The sequence below is a fragment of the Helicoverpa zea genome, chromosome 28 (assembly GCF_022581195.2).
Source record: "Helicoverpa zea isolate HzStark_Cry1AcR chromosome 28, ilHelZeax1.1, whole genome shotgun sequence".
Classification (NCBI taxonomy): Eukaryota; Metazoa; Arthropoda; class Insecta; order Lepidoptera; family Noctuidae; genus Helicoverpa; species Helicoverpa zea.
In genome coordinates this window covers 5,642,466-5,654,926 of record NC_061479.1, presented here as the reverse complement: position 1 = coordinate 5,654,926, position 12,461 = coordinate 5,642,466, and the positions used below count along the sequence as shown (strand labels likewise).

General features: G+C 38.4%; 1 protein-coding gene across 1 annotated transcript; it reads right to left on the bottom strand.

The window, feature by feature from the left end:
* Positions 1–2,060: 2,060 nt before the first annotated feature.
* On the bottom strand, positions 2,061–7,877 carry LOC124643869 (uncharacterized protein C1orf198 homolog). The gene is made up of 3 exons (XM_047182991.1): positions 7,644–7,877; positions 4,251–4,845; positions 2,061–2,541 (listed from the first exon to the last, which is right to left on the bottom strand). The coding sequence occupies exons 1-3, from the start codon at positions 7,773–7,775 to the stop codon at positions 2,414–2,416; spliced, it is 855 nt and encodes a 284-aa protein (XP_047038947.1). The 5' UTR covers positions 7,776–7,877; the 3' UTR covers positions 2,061–2,413.
* Between the last annotated feature and the right edge of the window lie 4,584 nt (positions 7,878–12,461).

Below are 12,461 nucleotides of genomic sequence, written 5' to 3'. Positions count from 1 at the left end.
GATTAAATTTCAGACAAAATAAAAAACGGCTTTGATCTTTAATATCTAGCTTAATATTGCACTTAGGACCTTTTATAAAAAAACAAATTGTTCGTTGTTTTACCTGCTACAATTTTGTTCTTTATAAATTTTCGATAAAACCTATATTTTTGGAGATATTTGCAAAAAACCGATGAAAAACGTGAAAAAATTGCGAATTTTCAATTGCCAATAACTTGAAAAGTATTGGATTTTTTTTTAAACTTTAAAGACAACTTTAGCTTAAAATTAGGTCTTCTATCGATATCCGAGGTTATTTTGCAAAAAAAATATTCACCCCAAAGAAGGGGTGTCAACCACCCCCAGGGGGGGTGGCGGAGTTCAAATCATATTCACTTTTGAAGTTAAGGGTAAGATAAACCTAATTCCAAAATTTCATGCAAATCGGTTCACAGTAAAAAAAATCGTAGCAATAATGCTTCAATGACTGCACTATATTACATAACAGACTTCATAGAAAAATATTAAAATCGCAAATCTTACATATTTATTCACAAACTTTCTTACGTTACACAATTTAGATTCAAAATAACAATTCGTGCGATTTAATTACCAAACCTTAAACCTATGTATAATCATCGGCAAGGATATTGAGCCCTGACCTTCACCTGCGCAGAAGTGATTTATTGGTTTATTGCCATAAGTGTACAGTGCGCAAAGCGATCCCCACTTCCGCCGAGAGCTCATTATCCGTGCCGATAACTTATTTTCTCAAAATGGTTTCTCCAAAAAAAACTCAAAAGATCTCGTTCTCATTTTTGCAAACTTGACTAGGCTTCAAAGAATTTGCTTTCACATGAATCATATTTAAACAAACTATGTAAGTTGTGTCATATAATCATGTTACTAAGAAAGAATATAATACTATGACTAATGTTAGGTATACTTTAGCATATCTCAAGACACAAGATTATGGAATTTCAATGAGTAGGCCAAAAGCCGAGAACAGTTTTTTTAGGTCTTTTGCAACAAATTAATGAGATCTTTATAGTGTGAGTTTTATATTGTGCACATCGATACTAATATTATAAAAAGGAATAAAATGTATTTTTGTTTGTAGTGGATAAACTTAAAAAGTACTGGACAAATTATTTCACTATTGGAGAGCTCTTCCCGAGTAACATAGGCTATATTTTATCCCAATACGGGCAGTAGCCAGTAGATCCCACGGGATGCGGAAAACGGCTTTTTTTATATTCTTGTAATTCAATTGTTAAGTGAAGCATAGATTTTCATTATGCTATGTCCACATTATAAAGACTCACACTGCTACAGTTCAGTGATCCAAAGTTCCAAAAAATATTTTGTGCCGTAATTTTAAAATTGTCATACATAAGTATAGTTATCGGCACGAATCTTGAGCTCTGACCTACATCTGCGCAGAAGTGATTTATGAGCAGATAACCAATCCCGAGTGACGGCTATGACGCGATGCGCTGCGGGCCAATCGCCGCTTCAGCCCGCCCCCGCGCCTCACTTCATACCACAAAAGGGACCCAATAAATTACTTCTGCGCAGGTGAAGGTCAGAGCTCAAGATTCGTGCCGATAACTATAACTCTTAAGATATTGCATCGTAGTCTCAATTCACATAAAAATCGTAATACCGGCTTACATCAATTTACAAAAGTCATAAACACACAACTAAAATATGTATAACTAAAAACTAAATATTTACCCTAAAAAGTCTACAGAACACGGAGGATGAAAATATAGCGGAGATGCCATAAGGAAGGTAGGTCAAGCGCCTTCTTGTAGCTCAAGCAACGTACAGTAGGCGTGATCAGTTACCAACTAGAACTAACGAGGCGTTCGGGTTCCTTGTCAAATCAAAACTAATATGTCAATAATTGGTCTTGATTAATTGGTGATTTTATTTTGGAAATAATAGGCTTATAAGGGCGGAGCTAGTAACGTTCCTCGTCCCCCGAACACCCGCATGTTGTCACGCTACTTTCTTAGGAAATATTGCGTTATGACATACTATTTTTAAAAGGAGTAACCATGGACTTTCTTTCTTTATTTTCTACACGAAGCTGCTTTTGGAATGGGCAACTAGAATCAAACTTATTTATATTTTTTGACGTTCATAAGTGCTTGTAAATGCCTAAATGCTGAGGAGTTTTTTGCGCCACTTCTTTCCAGCAAAAACACATAAGAAGGGGTGAAGGGTGGGCGTTTTGAGGGCTGTCTTCTGTAAATTTCTGACGTTCGAAAAGTGCTGTTTTGCAGCTAAGTTTGAATAAACGAATTTTGATTTTGAATGATATAAATGACTTGACTTTGACATCTCCGCTAGTGATTTTCTTCTCCGTGCCACAGAAATACACCCACACATCAAACCGACTCAAATGATTAAATTAGTGTTAGTAACATTACCAGTTATCTAAAAAGTCGTAGCCAGTCTTAGGTACTGAATCCGTGAGGGTTTCAGTGGATTGGAAGTCTGTACCTGATGATGCTTGACTTGAAGATAGGAGACCTCTATTCTCTTCTGAAAGATCTGTAAGACAAGAAAATTAGAGATTAGAAGGACCAAAAAACATTCGAAATTTATATCTATAGCATCCTATTAAAAAAGTCGTGGTGGCCTAATGGGTAAAGAACCAATCTCTCAAGTATGAGCGCGCAGGTTCCAATGTAACTTTTCTAAGTTTGTATGTACTTTCTGAGTATATCTTAGACACCAAATGACTGTATTGCGGATGGCACGTTAAACTGTAGGTTCCGGCTGTTATTGAACATTCTTGGCAGTCGTTACGTTTAGTCAGAAGCCAGTAAGTCTGACACCAGCCTAACCAAGGGGTATTGGGTTGCCCGGGTAGCTGGGTTGAGGAGGTCAGATAGGGCAGTCGCTGCGTTATTGCGTTGCGTCATGATATCTCTTCTACTCATTTTGGTCTGTATAGTCTAAACTCTAAACCTTATAACATTCCACACTCTATAACCTATCATACAAAGTCTCGATACATGACATAACGCTACGTATGATAAAAACATTATACATACAAAGTGATATGTTTACAAAACAGCAACTATTCATAGGAGGCATATTATGTTTGATAAGACACGTATTATTAATTAATTGTTTATAATCATTGTGCGTTTGTATTCGCTTAGGTGAATTGATCGAGTGAACTGTGACCCTACTGAAAATAATTTTTAGTGTATATAGACTCTCCATCTATCTGTGTAGCCTTTTCCCAACTATGTCGGGGTCGGCTTCCAGTCTAACCGAATGCAGCTGAGTACCAGTGTTTTACAAGGAGCGACTGCCTATATGACCTCATCAGCCCAGTTACCCGGGCAACCCAATATCCCTTGGCAAGACTGATTGTCTTACTCATCACATACAGAAAATCTTTGGCAGTCTTTACGAGTAGTCAAAAGCTAGAAAATCTGACAACCAGTCTTGCCGGGGGTATTTTGCATAGTCTCAAGGCACACTGGTACTCAATATCATCCAATTAGACTGGAATCGAACCCCAACATAATTAAGAAAAGGCTAGGCGGATAGTTACTTAGTGAAGACTGGCTGATAATTTTATCCCGATGCAGAGAAACTAACCACATCTATAAGATGTAAATAAGGTTTAAGCAGATTACATATTTAACACTCGTATATACGCGATTTGTATGCTAACCGTGCTCAAGTTATTTATAAATTGTGTAACTCTTTGGAGAGCATTACGATTAATTCTCTGCGCATAGTATTTAATATTAATAAAGGAAACGGTAGACGTGGGATTGTTGCTAATGTTGCTTTTAGTAACGGAGATGTTTATAAAGAGGTTTGTACGGATGCGTGCTGCAATAATACAGTTCAAAACACGAAATATCGGAAACTAGGTATACAGGAGTGATACGATAAAGTTTAGTTTAGTTTTTTTAAACCCGTTCGTAAAGTCCTGCTATCGTGCTAGGAACAGAGAATAGTGCTAGGAGTGTAGCGAACTTGCCAAACTGTAGTCTAGATTTTTTTACACGGAATGGAAGAGGAAAACATATTGCGCCGACCCCAAATAAAATTAGGAACAGGGCAGAAAGAAGAAGAAGACTAGACTTTTTAAACGGTAACTTAAAGAGAAGAATTGTATTTTTTCCCTATTGACCAGCATCGAACCCGACGTAAAATATTTTATATGCAAGATATTTAGCAGGAAACAAAACTGCAGAGGCTTGTTAAAAAAATAAGAGTAAATATGTACTCACCACTATTAGACTTGACAACACTGCTTCTATAATCCTTTTCATACTTATTCTCAGCTTGAGGACTTTTAAAGTTAGTCCTAAAAAAGTTCTCCGACGAAGCCACAATCTGCGTTTGAGGACCCAACGAGACCAAACACTCTCTCTCTTCGTCTTTACTCTTAAAATTGCCTATAAACTTGCTTATAAAACCTGGTGACGTCACTTCTCGATTCGGGCCTTCTTTGTAAGAACTTCTTAAAACATCATGGGACTTTAACGCATTTTTCAGTTCAGAAACTACTTTTGAATGCGATAAAGCCAATTCTGACATAACCGGAGGAGGCGAAGTCGGTTTAACCTCCTTAGGCGTTCTGCAGTCACTTAAAATACATAGATTCAACTGGCTTTTGGTCTGATACAAAAAAGGACTGCTATGTTCGTCTCTGTAAGAAGTATTTTCGTCTTGTATAACTTTTTGGCCATGGTCTCGTCCAAAGAATGACATTAGATCATCCTTGCGGACTGGTGGATCGTTAATGTCAAAATCTAGTGAGTCTAGAAGTGCGTATTTTAACGCTATGTCTGGTTTGATTAGAGATTCGTTTATTATTTCAGTCTGGAAATAAATGAAAGAAGTTGTTATTAAATAAGTAATATCAAGGGTTTACATATGTACTTTGTCATTAAATATTCAGTATTTTACTGAGTTATGGTAGGACTTGCCATTAAAGTTCCTAAATATTCAGTATTTTACTGAATATTCAGTATTTTACTGAATATTTAGGAACTTTAATGGCAAGTCCTACCATAACTCAGTAAAATACTCTATGCATAACTCTATGCAACCAATGGGAATACATATGTATAGTTATCGGCACGGATAATGAGCTCTCGGCGGAAAAGTGAGGAGCGCGCTTTATGCACTGTATACATAAGGCAATAAACCAATAAAACACTTCTGCGCAGGGCACAATATCCTTGCCGATGATTATATCTCTCAATATCTTTACTAATATTATAAAGAGAAAAAAAATGACCGTTTGTAATGGATAAACTCAAAAACTACTGGGCCGATTTAAATAATTATATCACAATTAGAAAGATACATTATCTGCGAGTATCATCATCATCATCTCCGCCATAGGACGTCCACTGCTGAACATAGGCCTAACCCTTTGATCTCCACAAAAGATTAATAAGCAAAGATTTACAAAATTCCTATGCTTATTTCATATGAATTTTTATAAATAACTGGCTTCTGGTAGTAGGATTACTTCTTCTTCTTCTTCTTTTTGTTTATGGCTCCTTCATTTGTATCGAAGATTTTGCCAACGTCAAGGTAGGAAATGACACTGATCGGTTTTTAATTAAAAATAAAATAATACTTATTATTCTCTAGTGACTACAGCGATTGTAGAGCTGAAAAAGGGGGACAAAACATTTGTTAGTATTTGTGACAAACACCACCGGATTAAACCTGTACTGTGGGAAATAATTCATGCACCTAAAAAAATTAGCCTATACCTTTCCTCTATAAATAGGCAATGTAACACTGAATTTTTTTTCCAAATCAGACTCTGCTTGGGGTTAGTGTGCTCAAATAAATAAACGTAACAACATATAATCTATATTAATGAATATAATAAAAACATTTGATTGTTTTGAAAAAAACGTTCATTGTTGGAAAGCTATGCTCTTCCCGAGTAACATAAGCTCAATTTTATCCCAGTATGGACAGTAGTTCCCACAGGACGAGTGAAACCACGGGTAAAGAGCTAGTAGTAATATAAGGTGACAGTTTCAAGAGGTAACCAATTAATATAAATGTATACAGAATAGGTTGATTCACCAATGCTGACAAACAAAGCATATGATTTTGTTTATATTTCCTGATAGTTTTGTTGCCAAGTTAAATAATAAATCAATGAGATAACATGATAATAGCTATTGTGTTTATATGTTCATTATTTAGTATTAAGTTACATGTATTTCCTTGTTGTCCTACATTTATATCTACACTTAATATTGTTAACTTCAGTTTGGTTATTTAAACAAAGTAATCCCAAGAACTACTGCCAATCACAGGTACTACTAGTCAGATTTAAGTTGAGTGACTTGAAAGTTAAATAAGGATCAGATTACAGATCTGGGTGTAATGTTATCTTTAGTTAGTAAAATTTTCAGTGTGAAAGCATGAAGTGTTTCCCACAGGACAGGTGCTATTCCACTAGCAGAAGCTAGTTATTTATAAACATTCATACTAAATAGGTAACATATAATTGAAGAGGAGTATTTTGTAAATCTGAGCTTATTGTCATGTAACTGAGTCCATGTGAACATCTACACTAATATAGTAAAGAAGAGTCAGTTTTAGTTTGTTTACTTTAAAAGCTTTCAAACTACCAATTTGATTTTTTTTTTCATTGCCGGGAAAAGTTATATTTTATCCAGGTATGGAAAGATGTTCCTCTAGGATGTTGGTGTAAGAAGCATGAAGATTATTTGTAAAAAATAATCAAACAAAATATTGCTAGAGAATTTAGAAGACAATTATAGACATTGTTTTACTAAAAGAATCATGTTTTGGATTTGTAAACCCCCAAAATGCTGCATTAATAAAAGACAATATGATGTGTTGTCTATTGAAAAGAAATTGATCATGCCTTTAACAATACCTACCAAAAACAAATTAAAAATACATATTTGTAAAATTTATAATAAACAAACTATTATTTAACTTTCATTGAACTTAAGCATTTTTTTTCTATTATAAAATTAATTGGACTAATTTAAAGTAAAATATTTTCGCGTGATTTCCTGGATATAAATTATACTATTCGTGTAGCAGTTCTATAGGTAAATGAAGTTTCAACTGATTGAATTTGGCGGCTGGTTGACGCTTCGCGTGACCAGAAGGCTGGCTATTACCTCGGACAAAGAATCAGCATGGCGATCCAACGAGGTAATGCTGCCAGCCTCTTGGGCACGCTCCACATTGACAGCGATGGGGACGAATTTTTTGACGCTTTTTAGTTGTTTGTTTTACTAGGATAGTTTTCGATATTTATTGTAAATATCTATGTAAATAAAAGCTATAAATTGGGTAAATAATTGATTTTCTTTGTTTTTTTTTTTAAACATAGATAAGTTACTAAGAAACCGTTTTAGAAACTAATTAATTATAGAATTACTAAAGGATAAGTTAATGAAGCTTAAGTGGGCAATTAACGGTCGGCTATCACATAAATACTCCTTAGTATGATTCACATTTTAATAACTGACTACTTAACTGTAAACTGCCTACTACGTATCGTGCACGAATTCAAGCGTGCATTTATTAATTTTCTTCACATATTACTCAACATTAATCACTATTCACGAGTTATTTAAGTCTAAAGGAAGTAGTTTTTATACCTTTTCTTTTTCCGTGAGCGATTCCCATATATTTTCGTAAGAATTTTTTGCATCCTCTATATCTTCGTGGATTTTCGAAGCCAAGGGGTTCATAGAGCGAAAATATTCTTCAGCAAAGGCTCCCAGCGCCATGATGAAGGGTTTTTATCAAATAATTCACTGTTAACGTTGTTTTAAGTTATTTTTAAATCTTATTTAAATAAACACACGACCATCGCCCCAATGTCGGATAATAAATATGGAGTGAATGAATGAAACCGTTCGATGACAGTAATGAGGATCACAGACAGATGATATATGAATGATCGAGACGGATTCTCGCCACAGAGTGTCTTTGGTTAGCACGTGTGCCTAGAATTTTCAGCCGTTTTAAGTGTTTTGGTGAACTTTTGTGACTTAGTTTTGTGTTTGTGTGTTGTCCTTGTGTTTGTCTCCAGTGGTGTACTGTTATTTCGGTAACTTACTAGTTGTTTATAAGCATAATGGATCAAAATAAACCTCCCGATCCCGTTCCTCCCGACATCCCTGCATATGCTCCTCTTTCCCCCAACTATCCGCTATCCCAACTCGCTGATGTTGCTTGCAGCATCGCGGACTCCCAGACCCCATCAACCTCGTATACCAGGAAACGCTCCGGAGATGATGCTAACATTAGCGTGTCAACCCCGCCATCCAAACAACAAAGGAACCTAGTTGGCCGCAGCAGGTACTCAGCTACTGATAAGGCACCTTTTATCGTTCATGTCTCTCGATTGGAGCCCCAGCCTAACGCCGGTACCTCTCTACACCCTGTTACTTTCGGAATATTCCTACAAAAACATAATATTACTAACGTTGTCCGTGATGGTGTTAAAAAAGTTGGTAGGAACCGTGTGTCTGTAGAGTTTAAATCCCCTCAGGATGCAAACTCATTTATTATCAACAGCATTTTACATAAGAACTGCTATGTTGCCTCAATCCCCACTTTTAATATAACTAGGATGGGAGTTGTGACTGGTGTTCCCACAGATTTAAATGAAGAGGAAGCCCAAAAATACTTACAGGTCCCTTCAGGTTGTGGTGAAATCCTGAAAGTTCGTCGCATAAGCAGGAAAGTAGTTATAGATGGAGTAACTGAATTCAAGGCAACAGAGACATGTGTACTTACCTTTGATGGCCAAGTATTGCCTCAAAGAGTTTTTTGCTGTTACACTTCCCTTCCAGTTCAGCAATATGTTTATCCCACCATCCAGTGCCGTAAGTGCTGCAGGTTTGGTCATGTGGAACTAGTGTGTCGGTCCAAGCCTCGCTGCAGTAAGTGCGGCCATGATCACCCTGGTGATGGTTGCAGCACTTCTGAGGCGGAGGCATTCTGTGTGCTCTGCTCAGGGAATCATTTTGCAAATAGCAAGTCATGCCCGGAGTTGGGTAGACAGAAGGCCATTAAGACGGTTATGGCTGAGAAGTCCCTTTCATATGCTGAAGCTAGCAAATCTGTCCCACTTGCTTCTCGCAATTATGCGAATGCTGCAAAAGCAGTTCCCGCCCCCACTCAGTCATACCGCAAAACTGTTTTCCTTAAGCCAAGGACCCATGCCCCTCTATCTCCCTCTTATGATAAAGCTGCCCATCAGCAGATTATTAACTCCCCTGCACCTTCACAGCCTGATGGCTGCGCTCTGAATAACCCATTCATTGATAGTAATGTTTCCTCAATAATAGATATACTTATTAAACTTCTATCTACAATCCTATCCACCAATAATACCCAATTACCGTCCAACGTTGCCTACCAATTAACTAACCTTTTATCAAATATTAGAAATGGCGCCTCGCCAAGTATTCCTTCAATGGAATGTGAGGAGCGTGTGGCATAAAAAGCACGACCTCATATTCCTCCTCAACAAATTCAAGCCTCTGGCTTGCTCTGTAGCTGAGACTTGGCTCACCCCGAGTCTCAGTTTTAATATACCACTATTTAATATTCTCAGATGTGACAGATCTGATGGCTATGGAGGGTCGGCTCTCCTTGTTAATAATCGTGTCCCCCTCTCCACCTTGTCCCTTCCGGTTCTGGATGGTGATATGAATATAGTTGCGTGTAGAATTGAGGGTATCACTGTTTTATCGGTGTATATTTCCCATCCTCAGCGTAGGTTTTTAACCACCATTAGGGACATTTTGAATAGCATAGTAGGACCTGTGCTCGTCATGGGTGACTTCAACTGTCACCACTTTAGATGGGGCTCCAATCGTTGTGATTCGTTTGGGGAAGGTTTAGTAGAAATCTTGGATGATTTAGACCTTTGCATCTTAAATGATGGTAGCCCTACTCGTAGATCCCTTCCAGGACAGCAAAAGAGTTGTGTAGACCTCACATTCTGTTCAGTTGAGTTGGCGGCATCAATTCATTGGGAATGTACTACTCTGACGCATGGTAGCGACCATTTCCCCATTGTTGTAACTTTAATTAATAAAACTTATTTAGAGAAAACTTCTCCTCCACTATTGAAGTACAACTTGTCCAAACCTGATTGGTCGAAGTTTGCATCTTTACTGGAGGGGAAAATTAGTACGCTTCCAAATTTAAATTCAAGTTTCCAAGATTCTTCTGGTCACTGCCATGCTAAGGGCTGCTACGATGGCTTTATCTCGGCCATTACCTCAAGCGCAGACTCTACCTTTCCGTTGCGCAACTGTGCCAGAAATAAAATCCCGTCACCCCCGTGGTGGGATCAAGAATGCACATCGGTTATTAAAGAAAGAAAAGAGGCCGAAAAACAGTACAATGATGCGATGAATAGCGTCAATCTTATACGGTACAGACGAGTGTTAGCTCAATCTCGACGGCTTCTTCGCAAGAAGAAACGTCGCGGTTGGGTTAAGTTTTGCACTTCTCTATCCCCTTCCACTCCTATTTCAGCAGTTTGGAAGAGCATTAATCGTTTCAGGCGAGGCTGCTCCCCATCTATCTCTTCGCCTATCTCGAGACAAACTGCTGAATCCTTTTTCGACAAAATTGCTCCAGCCTATGTTCCTTCTTCCTCAGAACTTCTGCTCCCGTCTGTAAATATTTTGGACGATCCTATGAATGAACCATTTTCGTTGGAGGAACTTGATGCGGTGTTACGTCATGTTAGGGATTCCGCCCCAGGCATAGACGGCATACCGTACTCATTTGCAGTTCATTTTGGTTTTGAAGCAAAAAAGTATTTTTTAGGAATATTAAATTATTGTTATCAATTTGGTTGGGTTCCCGAACAGTGGAAAGCTCAGATAGTAATTCCCCTTTTGAAGCCCGGCAAGACTGCTGATGATCCGAATGGCCTTAGACCAATTGCTTTGTCCTCAGTGTTGGCCAAGATATTGGAACATTTAATTAAAAATAGACTTGAGTGGTTGGTGGAGTCTAGGGATTTACTGCCGAGCCATCAGTTTGGCTTTAGAAAGGGGCTTAGCACCATGGACAGTGTGGCAATTTTGGTTACTGATATCCGTACAGCCTTTTCCAAAAATGAATCTGCTGTAGCCACTTTCCTTGACATCTCTTCCGCATACGACAGCGTCCTTCTTCCAGTTCTCAGGCAAAAATTGCAACAGCTGAGGATTCCGGGTAAGATGGTACAATGTATATGCGCACTCCTCATGTCTCGCTCTTTGATGCTCAGAGTGCAGGGGGAGGTATTTGAGGTGAGACAGACGTGGAAGGGCCTTCCCCAAGGCTCAGTTCTGAGCCCACTACTATACAACCTGTATACAGCAGACATTGGCTCCTGCCTTAATTGTGACTGCCACCTTCTACAATACGCGGACGACCTAGTGTTGTATGTAGTAAATTCATCTATTGCGGACGCTGCCTCATCTCTCTGTCTCTCCCTGGACTCTCTGCACACATGGCTTTTGAACCATGGTCTCACGTTATCCGCCCCAAAAAGTTCGGTAGTGATTTTTTCCCGAAAACTACTGATCCCTCAGGTCTCAGTTAACATTCAAGGACAAGATATTCCCATAAATAATAAAACAAAATTTTTAGGCGTTTTCTTAGATTCAAAATTATCCGGGATTCACCACTTTAACTATTTGATCCAAAGATGCGAAAGAGCAATCTCCATCTTAAAAGCTCTCGCTGGTGTCTGGTGGGGGGCCCATCCCTTCACTATGAAACTGGTCTACAATGCCTTAGTCCGCAGTATCCTGGACTATGGGTCACACTTGGTGATTCCAAGCAACAAAGGTGCCTTGGCCGGTTTAGATAGGATTCAATCTCAATGCCTTCGAATCATCTCAGGTTGCATGAAGTCGTCGCCTATTAACGCCTTGCAGGTCGAATGCGCGGAACCTCCTCTAGCCCTGAGACGTCAGTACCTTGCTTCCCGTTTCCTATCCAGGGTTATTCCCAAGTCGTCCCACCCCCTCATCCCAAAACTCAGAGAGCTTGACACTCTTTGTCACAGCTCCAAACATTGGGAACACAAAGAAATCCCCCTATTCCTAAAAGCATACCGGTTTTTTCAAAATTTAGAATCCCCCATTGCTCCATATCCCAGACTTCCTCTATTTAATTACCCCTATGAAGTACTTTGCTTCACCCCTAAAATATTCTATAACATTGGCATATCCAAAAACTCCCCATCGGCAAATTCGGCCTTTAATGCGGTTTTGGGTGAACGATGGATTGGGTTTCAAAAGTTCTTCACGGATGCTTCCAAATCAAATGGTGGCTGTACTGGAGCCGCGGTTTACTATCAGAACTCTAAAATAATTTTGAAATTCAAATGTCCGAAGGAGTCTTCTGTATTTACAGGCGAGTGTGTGGCACTATTGGAAGCTTGTCGTTTT

Excerpts from the sequence above, each read along its gene's own strand:
- LOC124643869 (XM_047182991.1), bottom strand. The coding sequence starts at position 7,775 with ATGGCGCTGGGAGCCTTTGCTGAAGAATATTTTCGCTCTATGAACCCC. Across the intron at positions 4,846-7,643 it reads CGCTCACGGAAAAAGAAAAG|ACTGAAATAATAAACGAATC; the intron begins GTATAAAAACTA and ends ATTTATTTCCAG. Across the intron at positions 2,542-4,250 it reads TGTTGTCAAGTCTAATAGTG|ATCTTTCAGAAGAGAATAGA; the intron begins GTGAGTACATAT and ends CTTGTCTTACAG.